The 23,082-nt window shown below is 40.4% G+C and overlaps 1 protein-coding gene and 1 long non-coding RNA gene across 9 annotated transcripts in view; one reads left to right on the top strand and one right to left on the bottom strand.

Moving 5' to 3' along the window:
* Window positions 1-18: 18 nt before the first annotated feature.
* LOC310689538 lies at window positions 19-23,082 on the top strand. 5 transcript variants are annotated; one of them, XR_014517462.1, is made up of 4 exons: window positions 19-288; window positions 2,091-3,343; window positions 8,924-9,182; window positions 13,846-14,101. It is a non-coding gene; the product is annotated as an uncharacterized lncRNA (long non-coding RNA). The 5 variants fall into 5 exon arrangements; XR_014517461.1 differs by lacking the exon at window positions 19-288 and adding an exon at window positions 20,605-23,082 and having other exon boundaries at window positions 1,635-3,343; window positions 13,846-13,958; XR_014517464.1 differs by lacking the exon at window positions 19-288 and having other exon boundaries at window positions 1,635-3,004; window positions 3,297-3,343.
* The window catches only part of LOC310689287 (integrin beta-1-like), a 41,756-nt gene continuing 22,020 nt past the window's right edge, over window positions 3,347-23,082 (bottom strand). For 2 of the 4 annotated variants that reach the window (XM_083466807.1, XM_083466805.1), the window contains exons 4-17: window positions 20,081-20,303; window positions 18,848-19,018; window positions 17,675-17,913; window positions 16,551-16,706; window positions 15,775-15,870; window positions 14,850-14,939; window positions 13,167-13,307; window positions 12,864-13,066; window positions 10,856-11,094; window positions 10,160-10,382; window positions 8,500-8,732; window positions 8,003-8,169; window positions 7,031-7,111; window positions 3,347-4,538 (exon numbers count right to left, since the gene is read on the bottom strand). In XM_083466807.1, the coding sequence (XP_083322933.1) occupies window positions 7,037-7,111; window positions 8,003-8,169; window positions 8,500-8,732; window positions 10,160-10,382; window positions 10,856-11,094; window positions 12,864-13,066; window positions 13,167-13,307; window positions 14,850-14,939; window positions 15,775-15,870; window positions 16,551-16,706; window positions 17,675-17,913; window positions 18,848-19,018; window positions 20,081-20,192 (2,145 nt within the window). In that variant the 5' untranslated portion in view covers window positions 20,193-20,303 and the 3' untranslated portion in view covers window positions 3,347-4,538; window positions 7,031-7,036. Of the gene's footprint in view, window positions 6,034-7,030; window positions 7,112-8,002; window positions 8,170-8,194; window positions 8,733-10,159; window positions 10,383-10,855; window positions 11,095-12,863; window positions 13,067-13,166; window positions 13,308-14,849; window positions 14,940-15,774; window positions 15,871-16,550; window positions 16,707-17,674; window positions 17,914-18,847; window positions 19,019-20,080; window positions 20,304-23,082 lie in introns of all 4 variants that reach the window. The other 2 variants (XM_083466806.1, XR_014517432.1) reach the window with 2 other exon arrangements.

The raw sequence follows: 23,082 nt of genomic DNA, 5'->3' as shown, positions 1-23,082 counted from the left end.
TGAGGTCATCACTGGGCTGCAACTGAAATTCTTCCTATATAGCACAATGTTATGGTTATTATATTTTGAGTTAAGCTATGGTTGATATTATTGATATTGTTGGGAAGCGTGCTTTTTTGCTTGTTTTTTCCTTACTTGTAATGTGAGAGTCTGATGACGGTACAAGCTTGGCAAGTCTGCAAACTGGGAGCCCACCCACTTCCCAGAGCTGTTCATTCCTGCCTTCGACACCAGAGGGAGTCATAGCCCAACACAGTGAACGCATGGTGACCTCACAAATCTACTCATGTGAGTACCAATCATACATTTTCTTTCACTGTGCTTAGAATGCACTCCTGACTTTTCTTTTAAAATTGTTTTATGCTATTATGATTGGTATTTTTATTATTCTTACTGTTGTTATTAATTTTTTTAACCACCCCTCATCTGAAGAGCACAGGGGAGTTCACTACATAATTATGAACTGCTTTGGGACCCGAGAGCCCACAGATATGCCATTTATTCAGAATAAATAAATACTTGCCCCAAAGCAAGTCCAAGTTCTATAGTGATTACTCCCAGCATTAATTATGCAGCATTAATTCACCAAACAAGTAAATATGGCTTCAATCTTAAGCCCCATCTGGGAGTAGCAGGGGTGAGTAGGGCGTACTCAGAGTAACCAGGATGGAAGGTGGAGGCAGAGACAGATTTTCCTGTAGCAGCTCTAGGCCATCACAGGACAGAGGCCCAGAATGGGTTCACTGCCAGTAGCCAGACTAGTTTAGGAACCAGCAGGTCCCTGAGTGGTCCATTTCCACCACCACCCCCAAAACACCCTGCTACAGGGCTTTACTGGCTAATAGAGCACTAGTGGTAGGTTCCACTTGCCCTGCCTTTGGCAGGTGCAGTGAGGATCTCTGGATTCACATCCCATGTCACACACCCCAGCATGGTGGATCAGGGCATAGGATTGCACTTCAAATGTCAGTTTCCTGCAGCAGTTGGAAAGAAGTATGGCGTAGCAGTTTCCAGCAGCTCAAGTCTTCTTTGGTAGGAGATAACCACATTCAAACCTTGCTCAGCCATTTAGCTCCCTCTCAGCCAATAGCTACTTTGTAAGTGAGTGTGAGGTTAACCTCTTTCTGAGCTAATTTTAAGTGTTAGAAGAAAAGGAAACCACATAGAAAATTATTAACAGTTTAAATGCAATATGTTACTCAGAAGTTGTGGGTGATGGGAAGAAGGGGGATGGGGAGGAAACCAGTAGAAAGTCCCTGTAAGAGTATGTTTGAACACAGCTGGCTCAAACTGCAGTTAATTACATTGGACTGAAAACATCAAATCCAGGCTTGTGATGTGAATGTCTTAACCCACATGTGTGTCTACCACTCATGTATTTCCTTGACATACAGCTCCGAGAAGGGTAGGACCCTTTGCATGGTAACACTACATGTGTATGTTAAAAATGTGTGTGGCTTTAATTCTTATGCTAAATAACTTGCACACCAGGAATTAGAAAAAGATAGGTTTATTATACTGAACTAGACTGTGTGTTTGGATGCTGCTTCAGAAATCAATATGACTATTCCTTTGGGGTTTAAGTACAGTTTGTCTCCCACTATGTTCTATGAAGGGTGCCGCTGTGGGGACTTGCCAATCAGAAGGTCGGCGGTTCGAATCCCTGTGATGGGGTGAGCTCCCATTGCTTGGTCCCAGCTCCTGCCAACCTAGCAGTTTGAAAGTACGTCAAAGTGCAAGTAGATAAATAGGTACCGCTCCGACAGGAAGGTAAACGGCGTTTCCGTGCACTGCTCTGGTTCGTCAGAAGCGGCTTAGTCATGCTGGCCACATGACCCGGAAACTGTATGCCAGCTCCCTTGGCCAATAAAGCGAGATGAGTGCTGCAACCCTAGAGTCGGTCCTGACTCGACCAAATGGTATGGGGTCCCTTTACCTTTACGTTCTATGAAGAGGACTTCCCGAGTGAGGTAATAATGTAACACTCAAGTGTTTTGTACCATTGTTTACATATTCCTGCTAGTTTTTCCTTCCCGAGATGAGTTTGATATGACCTTAATTTTTGGGGAAACTCAACTTTATCTCTACAGTTCCTGAAAGCAATCTTCATTGTCTATTTGAAGTCTGCTTCCTGCGAGGAGGAGGTTGTTTACCAATCCTTGTATTGCCAGGTAGATCTAGGTCTCTGATATTTTCTACAACTCATAGGGGTCAGGCTGTTAGCTGCTCACTCAGAGGTCACCTTTGAGATAAGAGCTTGTACCAGGGTCACCGCTAGTAACAAGTCTAGACTGGGCCCCATTGTTACACAAGAAATTCTTGCCACAGAAGATATTGCAAGAGTGAAATTTGGTATCACTTTTCCAGGACACAACAATGCACATAGACGCCATGGGGCTATAGTTATGTCAAAAAAGTAACATGGACATCATCACGCACAGGTCTGGGCTGCAAACTCTAATGCTAAACATTGCATTTACTTGGAAGTAATCCCTGTGAAAATTAATGAGAGTCACTTCCAAAGGGTGATGCAGCCTCTAAGCATGTTCATTCAGAAGCTTCTGAGATTAACCTTTTCAATGCATGTACTGCCAGGGTTGTAGGCAGCCATTAATACCCTCCCCTTCTGTAGCCATTTTGGCATGTCCAACCTTGAGAGCACCTTCACTCAAAGAACCATTGGGCTTGTAAGTTATTTTTCTTTTGAGTGCAGAGATGCTCTCCAGTCCTCAGTATGATTGCTTGACAAGTTTCTGATTTGATCTGATTAGGGCCATTGATAAATTGAGTACTCTGGACATATGAGGCAAAGCTGTGTTTTTTTTGTCCCACTTCTTGTCATTCTTATGTTGATTGTGGGTGGCTGCATATTAGTCATGTAAACAGGTGGAGGGTGTGTGCCTGGTTGAGAGCAAAATGCCCTAATCCAGCTGCAATCCTGCCTTCAAGCTTAGAGAAATCTCACCTGAGAACATATTCACTCCAAGTAAAATACCCTTTACAGGTAAGCCCATTTTTTCTCCCTCTAGTGTTAAATGAAGATTAGATTATTGTTACTGTATAACTAAAACCAGAATGTTTCTCCTCAACATTTTGATTGTAGTATTTATTTGCAATACTTTATCTTTTTAGAGATTCTTAGGTCCAGTTAGTATGTTTAGAATTAAATTTCAAAGCTGCTTCTCAACAAAAACTTTTGTATTATGTACATAGTAATAGTTAGGGCTGATCTATTTTGTGTTCAGGTAAGTTATTTGTAGTAGATATCTCAAATTGTTTTTACCTCAATCCGACAGGTTTCTTCAAGGGGTACTAAGTTACAAAGCGCAGAAAGGAAATTCAGGTGTGATGTTTTAAAAGATTTTTTATTTAATAAATAACTTTCATGATAGCACTGTAAAAAGTGAACATTTGTTAAAATAAAAGGCACTTAAAATAAGAATGTGGATGGTATAGAACACATGACAGAATGGGCAGCGGCAAATATACATGGCACATCAAACAATGTTATCTCAGAACTGAAAGTCATGTTACATGACAATTGTGCAGTCTTAGCTACAATATGAAGGTAAATTTACAGCCAAGACTGCAAAAAAGTTGTTTTTACAACAATCATCTTACACAAAATGAAATCAAATACATTAAAGAAAAAGGTGACAAAGCACCAGGCTTTAACCGAAGCAAAAACATTAGAAAAACCACCACCACCGATGAATTAAGGCCCTTATGCATTCAGAAGATGTATTGGCAGACTTTTTTTCTGTACCAAAGTCAGGATTTGAGTTTACAAAGTAAAATTCTTTTTCGGTCACCATGCAGCAATGTTATAAAAAAAAAATGGCACAGTATTAAAGCTATTATTCTGAATCTATTTTTTCTTCCTATTTCTTATACATCACCCCTGACAGTTTAAAATGCATCTGTACATATTAAATTGTCTTTTACATCATGATTTCTGTCTCATTAAACTTACTGCATCAAGTAAGGTTAAATCTTGCGAAAAGTCCATTATTCACAAGCTAAAGTTAATTTTGTAATTTACAAAGAATTATTTGGCTTGCATTTTAACTGTGCAAACCAAAGCCCTGATGTGCCTATAAAGAAAAAGAAAAACTGGTCTAATATTAATACTTAATGGCTAGGCAGAACCCTTATACTGGTTACTTTAGCCATTTCACTCCAGATACAGGTCAGAAAGGCACCATGTGACCTTAGTTAAGGAGGCTATGCAGTGTCAAGTTTTCTTATCAATCTCCTGGCACTATTTGCAATAAGGAAAAAAAAACTTCAAAAAATAAAAACATACTGTACAGTTTCAAAACCTGCATAGAAAACAAACCTATACGTAATGTATTGAATTAGTAAATTCATTGCGATATTGCTCTAAAGCTTTGTTACCGTGACTACAAAACTGCTACATTGCATACAGTGTTGTGGAGTTAGAAAGCAGTTGTAGAATTAGAAAGCAGTTTTCATTTCCCCTCATATTTAGGATTCACCACGGTTGTCACTGCACTCTTGTAGATAGGATTCTCGCCCTAGAAGAAAAAGAATTATTAATATCACAAATGACAAAAGAAATCTTACTGTAAAAGTATTTGAAGCAGCTCATTTACTGGAAGCAATTCCACACACCGTCAAACCAATCCAGAAATCCATGTGCATGTTTGACCCTCAACTCTTGCAAAGGATTACTGGATTGCAACAGGCAAGTACATAACAAAATAGCTAAAGATCATCTAGCAGCTTTAGCTTTTATGAAGCATCATGCCTTGTATACTTTTTTAAAGAATATGTAAGAGGGTTAACACATATGGATGGCAAATCGATAGAAACCTACACCTGCTACTGTAGTGAAAGCTATGAACGCTTTAGGCACATGCTTTTTAAGGACAGGTGCTTTAAGCATTTCATATCTTTCCTCTACAAAAAAGGTACATGGGATTGTTCGTGGAAAATGGGTTGCATTTGTACCAATGCAAAACAAAATGGTGGTATCAGGATACTCAAACTGATTGCAACCTTATTATTCACAGAGCCTTAAGAGAATGGCCAAACAGAGACTATGACAATTTGACATACAGAAACCTGTAGCTAATAAAGGCCAATGTTTGTCATAATTTTCATTTATAACAAGAATTGTTCATACATTTTATTCTATGAGACACACAAAAACATAGCTCAATTGTGACCATAGCCATTCACATCTTTAGTTACTCAAGGACAGTGCTATCGAAGTGAGTGAACTGAGTGGGCTTTACCACTGGCAACCCCTGTGCTACGGATAATGTTTCCACACCATTAGAAAGCCTATTATAAGCAGCTTTGAATTGAATTCATAATTTCTGCATGTCTTGGTGTGCCTGCCAAATGGTCCTTTATATAAACATGCAACACATCCATACACATGCATGCTCTGGAATTATTGTTTATGCAGTATTCAGAATGTTTTAAACTTGGTGGAGAGAGAGGGGGCACATGAAAAAAAACAAGAGTAAAACTATTATGTGCTTCCAATGTAGCAGTTTATATGCCACACTTAACTATACCAAAGCTTAGTGCAAAACCATAAGTGTGTGAACTTCCAGAGAGGACATGATGGGCAAAGCAGGCCAACAAGCAACCTAACTAAACATTCCATTTGCAAGGACAAGATAGAGGCAATTCTGTTGTCTGCCTGCTTTGCTGCCTCAAAAGGGACCTCAAAAAGGCAAAGCAAGAACTCATGGCCATTTTGAGAGCTCTTGTATTAACAATTTATGCCTCTTAACTAGCATTTTTTTCCTGTGAAGTGAAAATATGCAAGAGGAAGGAAAGACTGTCCAAGGAAAACTAGCAGGAATTTGATAGCAGAGCATTCAGAAATATCTTAGCTGGTTTCCTGGGAGCTATTATGCCTTTGGTACCCACTTGTGCAGATACTGGAAGAGTGGCAAACAGCATACAGGTGGAAATACATGACAAAGCCAGCACAGCCTCATGATGGCTTCATAATACAAATGAAAAGAGAGAGAGAGATCAAAAGCACCACTTCTACAGTCTCATGTGAAGAGGGAACTACAAGGTCCTCTAGTGGAGAGATCCGTGGTGCTACATGAAAAGACTGAAGTACTCTACAGTATGAGTTCCCCTTTGCATATACTTGGAAGCCTCTAACTTCTCTTTCACGGCTTTCTAGGCAAAATTCACTTCCTGTAAAAATTGGCCTTCCTTTACTAAGCTGGAAGGATGGCTGAAAGATTTCTACTTCTTGGTTTATAAAGTGAGTTAGAAGCTGAGGAGTCACAAGTTTTAAGTGTGAGATTACCAACAGAAAAAGTAGGGGGAAAGGAAAAGGAAGATGTTGTATAAGTCAAAGCCAACAGCAGGATCACTCAACATGATATTTAACTTAAAAAGCCAGCTAAAACTGGGCAAATTTAGTCTTTATGGAGCTGCATTCAATGAACTTTTACTCCGAGTGGGCCCAAGTTAGTCAGGGCCATTAATTTCAATGGGTATACTCTTGAGCAGAATTTAGCTGAGTACAATCCATGGATTTTAATGAAAATGCATTAAGCAGGGTGGTTAACTAAGTCCTAATACTTCTTGTATTTGACAGTTGGCCCATATGTCAATTTGGCCAGCTCCAGAGGGCACTAATCCTGGTCATTTGGCCCATCCCAAAGCCCTCAATAGTACTGCTATTCTCAATTTTCAAGGGAACAGAGGCCTGCAGGCAGTGCAAGAGAATTCTATTTACCTGCCCCACTTTTTTCAGTGCACCTTGCCTGACAGCCACCAACATCCTGGAGCTGGCACTGCACATAGGCTGAGGCAAGTTGTTCAGATCTAACTAAGAAGGGGACAGGGCCCTAAAGCGCAACCCTAACTATAGTTTGGTCATTATTTCCCCTCATTTAAGCTCCACTGCATAATTCATAAAAAAGCAGCTGGCAAGATTGGTAAGAGTGATTAGTTAATAGCACATACAGCAGACTTTGAAGAAAGTGACATGCACAGAGAAAGAAATGGAAAGGAAAATACGAACGGAAACTTAGAGACCAGCTTTACGTCCATAGTTTGGATTCTTGAAATTATTAATAGGACTCTTGTATATAGGATTTTCTTGCTGAAGGTAGAAAAATGGTCAATGTGGAATGCAGAATTTCAGTGTACCAGTTTCCAAATAAGGTTTTCAACAATTCTTTCAAATATGACATTTCAATAATGTATAGTATTGTGCTGTTTTCTGTACCAACTATATACAGTGGTACCTCGAGTTCAAATGCCTCAGCTTACAAACTCTGCTAACCCGGAAGAGTTACCTCGAGTTGAGAACTTTGCCCCAGGATGAGAACGGAAATTGTGTGCCGGTGGTGAGGTGGCAGCAAGAGACCCCATTGGCGAAAGCACGCCTCTAGTTAAGAACAGTTTCAGGTTAAGAACGGACCTCTGGAACAAATTAAGTTTGTAACTAGAGGTACCACTGTACACACAACGTATTGACTCTTAACAGAAACTGTATAGCTCAATTACATTGTAGCTAAGACCCAGGGAATACTTGTGAATATCAAGAGTAACTTAATGTGACCATTGTTAGTTCAAATGCTTGGTCTCCATCTAAAATTCCTGGGTGGCACAATGAAAGCCTCAAAGCCAGCCACGAGATGATACATCTATCTGTCAAAGTTATCCAGTCCAAAGACCACTAGTTTTTATTGCAAAGTTTAGGTAGAAGATCCAGAGAAACACTAAGCCAGGCTGTCTGGGCTTTATTCTAGAGCAGTGGTTCCCAATTAGCTAAGTACTGCAGACCTCCCGTTTTTCAAAAGCCAAGCCATGGACCCCGTAATTTTGATTTCTCTATGGTAATTTTTGTTATGTGAATTGTGCTGTGGACCCCTTGGGTGGATTACACGGGCAACTAACTGGGAACCACTGTCCTAGAGGGATGGATGTCTAAAATATACAAAAGAACATTTGCTGTATTCTCCAGCTGTTGTGTATAGCTATCACTCACCGTATCCCACTTTGCATTCATCTTTTCCTTCTCAAATTTTGCAAATTCTCTCCTGTCATGAATGATCATAAGTAGCTTCCAAATCAGTAATAAAGCAAGACCAATAAGAACAATTCCAGCAACCACACCAGCAACGATGGGAATGATATCGGGACCTGTCGGGCATTCTGGGGAGAAAAGCAATTGAAGCACAGTCAAGCATGATGTAAATCAACAATGTGGAAACAGGAAATAGATGTCTGGCCAAAACAAATTCTGAATTCCTGCTGCACTTAAGAATTTAATTTTTACAGATAGAACAGTTTTTAAATTAATTTATCTAGAAACGTAAAGCTTAATACTTTGTATTTTGATAGTAATAAAATAAATAAATGTATGATAATATATTGTTAAGCACTTTCTTATTTTTGCTTTGTTTTACTTTACCTTTTCTCCACCCTTTTCACTTTATTTCTCTGCTGAAAGCCAACAATATCCATGTGAGAAACAAAACGTACCTGGGGTCTTTACCACGTGGACAATGGCATTGTTGTTTGAATCAACTGAGTAGGTGAAATAGAACCAGCAGTCATCAATATCCTTCTCTTTGCAATGAGACTGTGCTTTATATTGTCCAGGCTGTGGCAACTTCTCTCTATGGTCTACTGGTATCAAGCTAAAATGTGAACACTCTTCTTCACAGGTGTCCTTCTTTCCTCCTCTGTTAAAAGCTTTGCACTGCACACAGTCCCTAATGCAAGTCAGATACAAGATACATCAGTATAAAATTAGTGTGGCAGTTTTGTGTTCTTCCTGCATGCTAAAGTTAAACAGAGGTTGAGTTCCAGTCCTCTTTAATTTTCAAACACAGCTGAAATGGAACTGCAGACACATTTCCCTACCACTGCATTGGCTGCATCTTCCTTTTTCTTTTCAATACAGCCTCTTTCATCCATTAAGAGAGCATCCAGAAGCCTGCTTAGCAGGGCCTACATCACACTGCACTCAGTGGAATAAGAGAGAAAGGGAGGTGGACAAGGATCATCCCTGAGCCTGCTCCAGCTGGACTTTCCCCACAGAACCATCTTCCATCATGCAGCCTACTGAAATAATTTCAGGAGAGGCAGGCGAACAGGAAAATATCAGTGCCTGCTCCAACTGGACTGTCACCTCCCCCACATCCTGGGTTTTCTGCCACCAAGTAAGTGCTATATGGAAAGGATCCTGATGAACTATTATATTTTAATGCTGTTGTGATTTTATTAATATATTTTCATGTTATTTCCAAGCCAACTTGGAAGAAGGAGGACTGCATCCTGAAAGGCAGCATATTAAAAAAGAAAGGAAGAAATTTAGAATATTTAAAATGAGTTGCTAATACATTCTAGTAATAGGTATTCAGCAACTGAACTACAATGCTGTGAAATAACTGGGTACACTCAAGTGCAGTTTTTGCACAGATATAAAAAGGTAAAGGTACCCCTGTCCATACGGGCCAGTCGTGTCCGACTCTAGGGTTGTGCGCTCATCTCACTTAAGAGGCCAGGAGCCAGCGCTGTCCGAAGACACTTCCAGGTCACGTGGCCAGCATGACTAAGCCGCTTCTGGCGAACCAGAGCAGCGCACAGAAACGCCGTTTACCTTCCCGCCAGAGCAGTACCTATTTGTCTACTTGCACTTTGACGTGCTTTCGAACTGCTAGGTTGGCAAAAGCAGGGACCGAGCAACGGGAGCTCACCTGGTCATGGGGATTCGAACTGCCAACCTTCTGATCCCCAAGGCCTAGGCTCTGTGGTTTAACCCACAGCGCCACTCCCATCCCCTTAAGATATACTAGTTGGCTTTAAATGGTATCTGCAAGTTCAGGTACTATTTATTTTTTAAACTGAAAAGTTACATACTTCAGTATACCCAAGAAAAAAAACCCAAGGCAGTTTACAATAAGAAAACCAATATAATAAAACACTAATTACCAATAATTTTTGCTCCAGCTTAAGAATTTTTTGTTTGGGGGGGGGGAGGGAGAGAGGGAGAGAGAGAGAGAGAGAGAGCAAAGCAAAAACATGTGCCACAAGAAACAGCTCCTTGTACAAAGGGGAACACAAAAATTCCCCAGGAGCAATTTGCAAATATCCCAGCAGGAAGTTATTTTATTATTTAAAAATCCAAAAGCCTTACTTGTGCTCTGCACAAACTCCAGGGCAGGTTGGGCACAATTCACATGTTGGCCCAGTAAATTTGGGATCTGTACAGTTACAGACTCCACATTTGCAGATTCCTCTGCCATTACAGATTTGCCCATTTCCAGCTACACATGGGGTGGTATCCATGTAACAATCACAAGCAGAGCCTGTATAATTTTCTGCACATTCACACTCACGACATTTACATTCACCATGTCCTGCAATAAAGAGATAGGTATTTAGTTTCTATAAAGCACATGAAATTGAACATCAACAATTGCCATAACAACTGCCCACAAAAAAGGGCCAAAGGAAGTACACACTGTAGATAGAGGAGCTGCAGCTGAACAACTTGGCCTGGGTAAGATAGGACCAGATCTGGTGGTTGAATTCTAGGCCACATAACCCCTGCCTTTTACTTGATGTTTCTTGTAAATTTATAAATTAAAGTCTTGTGAAGGCATACAATAAGGGCTACAGTGAATGATTCTCTTCACAAAAGGCCTCTCTCCTTTTACTAATAGTATTACTGTGTACTGTATTGCACAGCAGAGTATCGCAAGCCAAGAAGATCTCCTCCCAAATGTTAGGCTCTCACGCTTAGAAATAAGTACAGGACTGCACCCAAGCATTCCCCTTCCTCCAGAGGAACTTCTGAATCCTCACAGTTTTAAAAGGGTCAGTTCATTACCTCCACAAATCAAGCCATCAGATCGATCACAGTTGAAGTTATCACATTCGCAAAACCGGCCAGAGTAGATCTCATTTGCATTCTCTCTCTTCCTGCACACACACTGTCCACAAATACATTCTCCATTGTTACTACATATTTCTGAACTGTTTGCTGGTCTACAGGTGCCTGACATATCTTCACTGTTTACTTCATCCATGCTGCATTCACAGAGCTTTCCAATACGTCCTGGTTTACACCTAAAAGAGAAAATGGTTCTCATTACTAAACTGTTAACTAAAATCAATGCAAAACTTTCTTTCCCCTTATATACATATTGAGAAGGGGGTGGGATGAGATTCTGGTGCATAGCTACAGGAAACAGTCTCTTTCACGAGAGCATGATTCATCTTAGAGGCAGACGTTCCGAAACTCAAGAGCAGCAGTTTGGGGAAGCTGCTGAATGACTCTTCTACTAAGTTCATTAATATAGCAGCTGCTCCTAACTGCTGTAAAAATAATATAAATGCTAATTTATTCCAAAGGTGAAATGAGGCACATGCCTGCTCGACACACCAGACATTCATTTTTCTGTGCTAGAAAGGTCTTGAAGAATGGTCTGCTACAATTGCACTTAAGAACAGGTCCAATCAGCCTGCAACAGTATTAATATTCACCACTTAAATAAATAAATAAATAAATAAATAAATAATAATAATAATAATAATGTTATATATTTGTTTATTGCCCACTTTATTCCCCACAGGACTCAAACAGATAAAATCAACACCCATAAAGTACCTAGCATTTTCAAAACGCTATTTTCTAAGTTAAAACAGGAAAGGTAGTCCATGCCCAGCAGGCTCACAATACAGGATACAAGAGGAAAAAATACTGGAAGCAGAGGAGGAAGTGAGCATTGTAGCACAGTCCTTTCTCGCAGGGAGGAGAAAGGAAGCTCCTCGCAACCATTTCTTCTCTGCCTGATGGGTGGGGGCCATGTTCCTCTTCTCCCTGACATGATCATCCTTGGGGTGTGTTGTAGCCTCCCTTTCACCCTCAGATCTCTACTTAGTGGCAGAGGCCACAGAATGCTCCCCGTCAGTTCTACAAGTCTGTTTTCAGTGCCTCTCTCTCTCTCTGAATGTTTCTGAGGGCCCAAAGGCAGGAAAGTTCACTTTAAAAAACAAAAACAAAACTACTTTTGCCAAAATTACTTTTGGAAATACATGGGAATTTAAAGATCCTGGTAGGAATAAGCATGGGGGAAAGGAAGGCAGGAGGGGCCAGTATGATATGACTGAAGGTACCTGAAGGCCCAGCATTAAAATACAAATTTCATGCTTGCTTAAGGAGCTGACTTGGGTTCCCTTCCCTTTATTCATTCGTTTTTTCCTATATGAGGAGAAAGGACACACAACTTGTCTTTGTGTAAGGATTATGTGGCACAGGAAGAAAAGAGGTTAAGAAAGAAACAAGGACGGGAAATGGTCCAAGCTAAGCAAACAACGAAGTAGCGGGGGGTAGTGAGAGAAAAATGAAATAATGATTACATTGACCTGCCAAGTAAGGGGAAGTGGGTGAAGACGCAGTGCAGAAATAGCAGGAGATGGGAAAATGAGAAGGAAAATGAGATACGTGGTAGGAATTGGGGAAAAGCTGAGGTTTGGAGAAAGAGAGGCAGGTGGTGGAGAGAATGAAGAATGAAAAAAATGAGTGAAGGGCTATTTAAAATAGGAGGAAAGGGGGAGTGGCAGAGAATAGGGACTCTTGTGAGTTCTCCAAAGCATCTATTTTCAGTGTCGAGACTTAACCCAGAAGCATGTGAGGAATACATGGAGGTTCTCCTGAGCTGGTGGACAGCACATTCCCTTCAGCGCTGATTCCACCCAAGAAGAATCAGGGAAAGGTCTTCCAACTAAATTTGTGTCTAGTCTGGGATATTTTTTTGGGCCATTTACAGTCAAGGGATATTTTATTTCCTAGCAGATTTATCTGAGGGAGAGAAAAAACATTAGTATTTATATACCTGCAGGCACCACACTCAAATGTTCCATTTCCAAAGAAGCAAATAGGGCTGTCTGGAATTCCGTCCTTGTGACATTCACATTCACAGATGAACTCCAAATTAATTTCTACCTCTTCAGTGAAACCTAGTGGCTTGATTTTAATGGTTTCACCCTGCCCTTTTTCTGGACACTGGTTGGCTGTTACTTTAATCTCAAAGCTAACCTGTAAGCAAAATAAAGAGTACATAGGTAAATTGTTTGACACTGATGGGGTGTGTGTGTGTGAAGCAATAGCACACTGATTCCAGCATGCAGAAAGTTACCTCATCTCCAATTGAAATGTTGGAGCACTTTCTTCCTTCATCTCCTGTACCATTCACTCCATTCTTGCAGAAAGATTTATATTCAATTGTGACTTCTTTTGGTAGTTTGTTGTTTTCCAGAATGACTTCTGAAGACAATGACTAACACAAAAGTCAAGTAGTTTAGTGAAGGATAATGGAACATGCAGCCCAACCTCATCTGGAAAGCCACAGGTTTTTCTACTCTGTGGTCTCCCAGATGTCCAAACAGTTCCTTAAAAACACTTGGAAAATACTCTCTTGGAAGAGATACATGTTCAACAGATTCTATCTAGTCCTTTTAAAATGTGCATTTCTGAAGGGACTACAGTGGTACCCTGGTTCTCAAACACCTTGGTACTCAAACAACTTGGAACCCAAGCACTGCAAACCCGGAAGTAAGTGTTCCTGTTCGTGAACTTTTTCCGGAAGCCGAACGTGCTCCGTTTTGAGTGCCACACTTATGTTTTGAGAGTTATGCTGAATTCTGTCTGTTTTTGCTATTTATTTTGCATTTTTGTGGCTCTTTTTTGTTTTGTTTTTGTTACTGTGTGGAACCCAGTTCAGCTACTGATTAACTGTGTGACATTGTTTATTGCTTTCATTTTAAACTTCAATGTTCTTGTTAGATAGTAAAATTCATGTTAAATTGCTGTTTTAGGGGTTGTTTTTTAAAGTCTGGAACGGATGAATCCATTTTGCATTACTTTCTATGGGAAAGCGCGTCTTGATTTTGGAACCGACTTCCAGAACGGATTAAGTTTGAGAAGCAAGGTACCACTGTATTAGTTTTCTCTGTATTTTGGCACAGCAAGTTTTGAACTAGTGTTACTGTTTTCTTGTGGGTTTTGTGCAGCCAGCGTCATTGTAGCTTACAAAACGGATAAAAGAGATTGATAAAATTGTATTGCTGATAAGATCAGCACTGCTATTTTCCTTTCCCAACTCCTCCCCCGAAAAACCACACACAAACATATTGAAAAGGACTGCAGACTGTTCAAGGCTTTATAGGTTAAAATCAGCACTTTGAACTGGGTCTGGAAACTGACAGCCAGTGCAGTGAAGCCAGGACCAGTGCAATCTGCTCAAACCTGTCTTGCCCTGTGAGCAAGGTCTCTGGGTGGCTAGAATGGGAAGCTACCAACTCTTTTTATACTACATATACATCCCAGAAACTAATCTGCTTAAATAAGGGATGGGGATAGGGAACAAGAGTCCAAGCCATGACTACCTGCCCTACACTTGACACTGTATGTGACAAGTGTGGGCAAGGCAGGGCTGGGTAAAAGGTGCTTTGAAGCTGATCATCAGTGCTGGAGAAGCACTGCACAAAGGGTTTCTTCAGTGCTGACAATCAGCTGACTGATGGCAATAGAGAAATACTGCACACATTTTTTGCTTATACATTTGATTTCAAACCATGCAAGCGAATATTGCCATTGCAACATCAGGTGATTGACAAGGGGGTGGCCCTGTCCACCTGTCAAACTTGACTTGTGTGTATATGTATATGTATATGTATATGTATATGTATATGTATATGTATATGTATATGTGGCCAGGTCCGGATCCCCACTGGGGTCTTCAACAAAATACATCCTTTATTGTATACAAAACACGTTGTCTTTGGGTGTATGTGGCAATAATGAAAACTGGTGAACTCACATTGTAGGCATCAATTATCAGTTGAATCACGTTACTGGAGTTTGAAGAGAGTGTTCCCACTGCAGATTTTGGAATCAAATTCTTGAGCTCCTTTACATGAGAAGAGTGAGAAAAACGTTCAGTTAAAATCATAAGCAGCAGATAGATTAATTCTATACACAAAATGCCATTTATAGAAAACCATAAAAAAGGTAAAGGACCCCTGACAGTTAAGTCCAGTCGTAAACGACTCTGGGGTTGCGGTGCTCATTTCGCTTTACTGGCCGAGGGAGCCGACATTTGTCCGCAGACAGTTTTTCCAGGTTATGTGGCCAGCATGACTAAGCCGCTTCTGGTGAAACCAGAGCAGTGCATGGAAACACTGTTTACCTTCCCGCTGGAGCAGTACCTATTTATTTTAAAAGACAGCTGAAGGTAGCCCTGTTTAGGGAAGTTTTTAATGTCTGATGCTGTATTGTTTTTAATATTCGGTTGGAAGCTGCCCAGAGTGGCTGGGGAAACCAGCCAGATGGGCGGGGTATAAATAATAAATTATAATTATTATCATCTACTTGCACTCTGACGTGCTTTCGAACTGCTAGGTTGGCAGGAGCTGGGACCGAGAAACGGGAGCTTACCCCGTTGTGGGGATTCAAACCGCCAACCTTCCGATCAGCAAGCCCTAGGCTCAGTGCCACCCGCGTCCCATATAGAAAACCATAGTTATACAGAATTCAATTTCTCAAGTTTGTAACACATGCATAGAACAGGGGTGGGACAACTGCAACCCATCAACTCTCTACATTCCCACCTAGGGTGGGTGGGGGTAAATACCATTATTGCCTAAAGAGCACCACTGGTCGTGTGGGTGGAGGCATTTTCAGGCTGGGGAATCTCAGCTGGTGAGGGAAGGCACTCTATAGAAGCTTTTGTCACCTGCTCTTACCTTGTAAACTGGTTGAAATTCTTGTGTAACAGCAAATATTATCTGAATATTATTGTCACTTAGCTTCTGAACAAGGTGTGCAATGGAGGGATAATCCTGAAGAATGAAGTTTACATTTTATATATATTTGAATTTCACACACAATAACATTCTTATATACCATTTTCAATACAAACATAAGCAAGAGCAAACAAAAGAGTCAAAAACATTTTTTGAAAAAGCAATCCATCAACTCTCATTAACAGAAGCCTCTAATTCTCAGATTCTTCATTCTTATTAAAGCATTACTTAGGCTTTTTTCTTGTATTTTGCCAGTTAAATAAATGTTCTCCAGTTCTTGGGTTTCTCTCTGGATTCAGAAAAGGAGTTTTAGCAAGGTAGGATAACTTGGTTTTAAAATAGGCAAACCAAACTTGGCATTCTTCCTCCATGAAGAAAAATGTGAAGGCTACTATAACAAAATTAAAAATCTCTACATGTTTTTACATACAAGCTCTGCTAGCACTGGTCCATGAAAGCTTACAGAACTTGCTATTTTAAAAGTTTAAATTATAAGCTAAACTTTTAATGGGTTCTCTTCTCAAAGCATTCTTCTACATGGGGGGGGGGGAGTATACTGGGATTGTCTCCCATTTCTACATGTGTGTATATTTGCATGTGTGTGTGTGTGTGTGAGAGAGAGAGAGAGAGAGAGCGCGAAAGAGAGAGAGGGGGGGCACACATACACAATAACATACATGTAAATACAAAGTAAACATTCTCTTAAGCATACTTACATAATAATGGCTCATTGTGTACATATTGTTATCTAAATGACATCGCCCGTCATTTGGCAAGACAATTCCTCCAAGTTTCCCATCTCCAGCAAAATGAAATCCAGCATCCGTAGAAAATACCAACAACCGAGTGACATTTCTCCATCCAAGTTTTGACTTGAAAAGAAATTTATATATATATATGAAAGCATAGATCATTGTGAAAGAATATGGTAGCAGAGAAAACTGAAAAATGAGTGATCAGTATCTCCATGGAGTTTTAGCAAATGGAATGATAAAAATAAGCTCTCTTCCCGTCACTACTGTACAGTTTTGATAGTAGTTTCAAGAACATGTGCATGACATAAAAACGTAATGAGGGAAGAAGCCACCTGAACAGCTGGGAAGTGACAGCTGGGTTGTGTTGGCACAAGGATACAGGTGCTCCAGCTCAATTCAATGAGGTCAAGAGGCATGCAGAAATGACCATGCAACCTTTGCAACTGGAGATTGACTCAGAAAGCTTCAAAGCAAGAGAGGGGGAGGATTCCACTTGTACACTTGAAGTCGCCTTCCCAATTCCCTCTGAAAACTGCTGGCACCAGTCATCATGGTACTTGGGCATCCAGATCAGAGTTCTGGTCCAGGGTTTTACTCTATATCTTTACTAGCAAAGTGTGTATGGGGCGAGGTGGGGTGGGGGACATGAGCAGGGGTCTCTCAAAATACACTGCTAGCTAACAACTATTAGAACTGAAAATCAGCAGCTAGACTTTATAGGAGCAAGACCAGAAGCAGTAGAAGAGAGGGTCTGCAAATCATAGACTGGTGACTGAAACCTTTTGTTGTCGTTGTTGGAGAGAGAGAGAGAGAGAGAGAGAGAGAGAGAGAGAGAGTACACAATGACTACGCCTTTTGTTTCCTGTGCAAGAGCTGCAACAAACAAACCCTTATGAGTACACATGTGGTTGTATGCCTGTTAAGGATCCCCACTGGCTTTTAACTGCTTATCATTGTACCTTTTCAATATTTGTGTCCAGGAAGTTAAATTAACACTTCTGATCCATTAAATCTGAATAACAGCCAAGGGTCTACAAGTCAATTGCATTTATAGTACTATCCAAAAGAAATGAAAATACACTTACACCACAAACAGCAACCTGCATTATTGCATCAAATCCACCTTCAGGAGAATCCAGATTGCCAGAAATCTGTTGATCACCTACAAGCTTGTTGAACAGATTTCCATCGCTGGTAAAGTTGAGTACATTCCTGTAGCTAAAAGGGCTTGTACAGTTAAGGTCAACGGTGCATGGGTTCTTGAGTTTGGCTGGCGTAGTACTAATATAAGGCATTACAGTTTTTTCAACAAAAGAGCCAAAACCTGAGAGAGAGAGAGAGAGAGAGAGAGAGAGAGAGAGAGGATGTACAATGGAACTCTACTAGTTCTGAGAGCAATAGAAAGCCCTATAGAGAAGCCACCAAGTGGCAGGTTGCACTCTAGCAAAAGACATTCTTTTTCATCAGGAAACAATGGGAAGCTTTGTCTACCAGGTAATGAATTGTCTAGGAGGAAGTGGTTCTGAAGGGTCAGAACTCAGCCTTAGCAAGGGTTATACGGAATGTCTTCTACACAGGCTATCTGGCTGTCATGTGGGTTTCTTTTGAGCATGTGTTCATCCCAAAGAAGCAGGATATATTGCCTGGAAGGAGTGCTATGAACTGGGACCATGTAGACACTTTACTTTCTCAAGAGGCTGTATATGAAACCCAGTAGGAATTCCAATGTTTACATAGAAACCAATCAACTTTGGGTTGTATTCAACCAAGTCCTACTTAAGAGTAGATCCATTCAAACTACTCATTGGGTATGTCCAGAAACTTTAGTGGGTCTATTCTGAGGACTAGCTTTGAATACTATGTGCTAAGTTTGTACATGACTTAAGTTATCTTCAGAACAAAAGCACTGACAATAAACTTGATTAACTTAAGTCTACTGATCCCAAATAGTCTACTGTGAGTATGCCTTAGATTTGATGCAACCTATTATAATCCTTGCTTCCGCTAGCTTGCATATAGGCTCTCAGCTTTGCTCTATCCAAATCTGTTTTTATCCAGCAGCAATCTAATACAGAATCTATGTTATAAAAGTATGCATTTTCTTCTCCTAGCACCAACTTACTAAATCATGTTTATATTTCTGAGCACATGCATATTACACATGTATATTTCTCTATACATTTTGACATGATAAAAAGAACTTTGTTTGTAAAGAAAAGCTAGCCCTAATTTATAATGATCTTAAACAAAATTATTACCAATTCGAAAATCTGAAGTTATATTCTTCATTTTACTCATGAGAGAAGTTCCAAGGCTTTTCACATTCTCCAAGTCATCTTTCATAGAGTAGGAGAGATCCATAAGGTAATAAAGATCAATGGGATAATCTTCAGCTCTCTTAAATTTTAATGAAAATGTCTGTGGTTCCCCTAATCCCAGAAAAAGAAATAAAAGTTTTAAAGCAAAAATTCCATAATGACACTAGACAGTAAGTACGCTAAACATGTAAGTGCACTGACACTTCCACCCTATGCTTAGTGCCTCTGTCTTGCTAGAATATATCCTTGAGCTGTGATGCCACCTCTTCCTTGCCTGGATGGAGGGCAGAGATCTGTGTGTGAGGTGTCAGTTTATTTTAAAACCTCTTTGGCATAGGTGGAAAATAGTCCACTGTACGAAGTCACACCTGTTGCTCCACCCACATTTGCCTTAGGCCCTGCACACCAATGGCACATGGCCTCCAGAAGATGGCCCTTTATTCCAACATAAGGGGAGGGTTCGTGGCCTTGCCACACAAGTATAGCTGAGAGGGACATTGGGATCTCCTAACAAGGATTCTTTGGGGGAAGCCATGACTGCTTCAAGTGGTATGATCATGAATTCAACGTGCAGTGCAGATGGGGCCCAAATCTACTTAGGAGAATACTTCCAATAGGATAATCCAGTTGCTGTTTCCAATGGTAAACACATATTTTGTTACATTTCCAGTTCCTGCTCGCCAGGCACTCCAAAATTATGTATCGTGGTTGTCAATGCCTGGGGCATATTCTGTGTTTCCTCTGAGCAGTTCCAAAGCACTTTCAGGGTGAAGAAAAGCATTTTCGACCCCAAATGAATCTTAAACCATTTATGCATGTACCAAAATTGTTTTGAAAGCCCCAATATTCTGGAAATTATCCCACACCATGTTTCATGAAGACTGGTCATTTAAGAGCTTCAGATGCGTTTCTTGAATAGGGTAAGTTGAATGTTCATGTCCAAGTGTCTGTCGAAAGGCATTTGAGTTGCCATTCTGACCAATGCTGCTCAAGGCAATATACTTAAGGTGGGGAAACTACTAGAACATCAAGGTACAATGTTCCCACCTCAGTTGAAGCTAGATTGATCTATCTATCTTAATGTTTTGACAGTTCTAGTCAATTTCTTGAATAATGCTGGGATTATTCTTTATAATAAGGAATAAGACATCACTGTTAATCTGACATCCTTACCTATTCGCAGCTTTAATTGTACTTGCTGTGGTTGAATCTGAGTAATGTCTTCTGGTTTAAGATTCTCAGCAGCCCCTTTGACACGATTGGTTACTTCCTTGTTTTTTGGCATAGCTTGTGAGCCTCTGGGATTTTCTATTTCATCTGGAGGACAGCCCTTAGTTTTTAAAACTTCCAAATCATCACATTGTGCTGAAGTAGATTCTCCTTCTTGTAAGAAGGTCTAGTAAACATAAACAAAATCAGGTTCTAAATTGTTCACAGTAGGTTCATCTCCAACTATACTACCACCATGGTTCATTCCGCATACAATTCAAAACACCATTGACATTTTAAAAACCAAATCTGATTTTCATTTTGTATTGCTATATTAGTTGCAAGAGGGGATCACCTTCAGTAAATGTATGTTTTCAGAAATGCAAAGATACACACAACAGGGTACAGCAAAGTCGAATTATTAATTATCGTGCTAAACTGTAATATTGTTCCAAATGTTATCTTAGTCTTTTTACTATTTTTAATAGCTCCTTGGAAGACGATTGAAAGCAGCATAAAAATGGAATGGAATTCAGCAATGTTCTAGTGATGAGCAGTTCAGAGTAAACTAACTTGACAGTAGTTTTCAAGAAATATGCTGTAAGCGAGCTTGGTAGGTTTCAAAGCTATCACCTGTCCCTGCAAGGAAGCTTTGGGGGAAGGGTCGAGATGCAAGGGCCTAGCAGAGCTAGCAAAAACAGGAGACAGCTGCAGGATGGGCAGGGCAGACTGTAAGGGCACAGACTCAGAAAAGGAGTCATGACACCAGTGTGGGCATGGGTCACGGTTGCAACCACAAGCTACAAGAAGAATGGAAGAGGAGGAGAATGAAAGAGATGTGAGGCAGACTCAGAGAGGAAGAAGTCCTGGTGTCTGAAAGAAAGGGCTCTTGCTTCCAGCAGAGGGGTTGTGATGGAGCAGTAAAGCCAAAACCAGCTGGGCTCTTGCCAGGAGCCAAGTGCCAGAGAGGCAGAGGAGACAGGGCAGGAACTGAACTCGAGAGACAACACAGCCAGAAAAACAGCTCTGTTGTGGGACAAAATTAAGTGTTTAGTCCAGGCACAAAATGAAAGAGCCAACAACAAATCTGATGGGGGGCCTGCCACATTGTCATTGTTAGTGTGCCTGCAACCGTGAGGAAGAGACCAAAACCAGGAAGGTTTTATACATAATTTTAGCGAGATCACTTCTGAAGGGAGTGAGGGAGCAATGCATTTGTTTGATGTAGAGCTACCCCATCATAGCTCTCAGTCCTGGAGGACCTGTCCCCTGCCTTGAAAGCCTTTTTTCACCTGGCCTGAGAGCTACAAAAGCTGAACAGAATCTTGGATTGGGGTGGTTTTGGACGGGGGTAGCAAGGAGTTGTTGCTGTTGATTTATTGTATCTTTATTTTAGATATTGTTGTGATATATGTGGAAACTGTTCTGTTTGGTTGTGTTTTTTTAAAAAAACGATTTATTCATTGTTTTTGACTCCTTTTGTTATAATGTTATGTATTTTTTCATGCTGTAAGCTGCCTTGAGCATGGTTAGAAGAATGAAAGGCAGCATACAAACAAAATTATGTATGTACGTATGTATGTGTACCTTCAAGTGTGGAGGATGCCAAAGTTAGATTCTTTCCTCTTAGAAATAAGTACACAATACACATGTGTAGCATCTTGATAAGAACGTACAATAGTGGCCAAAATTGTCTTTTCGTTTATATATAATTTTATGGTATTACTCCCAAAAAAGTGGTGTTATTAGCCATCATTGCCAAAACAAGATGACACCTGACTCTCTAAAAATTCCTTTTTCTGGTTATTTGGCTATAACTTTTGACAGAATACAGATAATTGAGCAATCTTTGTTGCATTACATTCTCCATTAAATTATCTTTCCATTGATATATAATTTTAAGGTATTACAACCAACCCTCGAAAATACACTTTCTCCAAAAGGTTCCCACAATTTTCGTCACTAGTATAAGAAGCTGAATGCCCCCCTCCCCCAGTCAGAATCATTGTTCATCTAGCCCAGAGTTCTCTGCTTGGGCTGACAGCATTTCTCTGGGGTTTAAGGAAGTGGTGTTTCACATCAGCTACTGCTTGACCTTTTTAAACTAGAGATCCCAGGGGCTGGGGCTGGGACCCTCTCCATGCAAAGCGTAGGACTCTGCCACTCAGCTATGGCTCGTTCCCCCTATTTTAAATATATAGGAGCCCCAGAGGAAGATGCCAGACAGCTTCCTGAGGAAGTACACTCAAAGCAGCCCATCCGAGACCCAGAATGGAACAGTGAGTCATTGCTGTCTGCTTGTTTACATAACCACACGACCAAACAGCCAATACCTGACACTTTGCATGTAAAATCCAATGAACAACCATTATTATATGATACAGCATAAAAGCAATTTGTGTTTTATCACTTTCACACACACGGATGTGGCTGGAAGCAGTTTCTGTAAAAGGATGACCAGGAGGATAGGAACTGCTCTTTGCTGTATCTGTTAGACAGCCCAGTTCATACATTGTATTCATCCCCTGAAGTTTAGTGGGAAAACACCAGTGAACAAAACAGCAAACCAAGTACAAATTGTGCAAACTAGCAATGGCACTAGAAAGGAACTATTAGAATTAACAAGCAGTGGAAAAACAAAAAAGTCTCAAGTTAAGTTTTGCCTTTTCTGGCTTCAACTTACAACATACCATACTACTGTAATTTATTTGACTTCTTCACTGTAAGGTTCCAAGGCAGGCTGCAGGAATTTACTATTCAACAGTTTAAAACAATTTATGCTCACAGCAGTAGAGTGGGTCCTGAAAATATACACCTCGGGTGTCAAAGGCCAGGGCAAAGTTGCAAAGCAGAATACAGATATTTTATTTTGGAGGTTAGAAACACAGGAAGCTCTTCACTGTTAGTGGAAACTGTAGCTGTCAGAAGCAGGGCTCTAGCCTAGCCTTCTCTTCAACATTTTGCTT

Source organism: Podarcis liolepis (assembly GCF_965112155.1).
Source record: "Podarcis liolepis genome assembly, chromosome: 12".
NCBI classification, from domain to species: Eukaryota; Metazoa; Chordata; class Lepidosauria; order Squamata; family Lacertidae; genus Podarcis; species Podarcis liolepis.
Note: the sequence above shows the minus strand (reverse complement) of the source record. Positions and strands in the feature narration are given on the sequence as shown.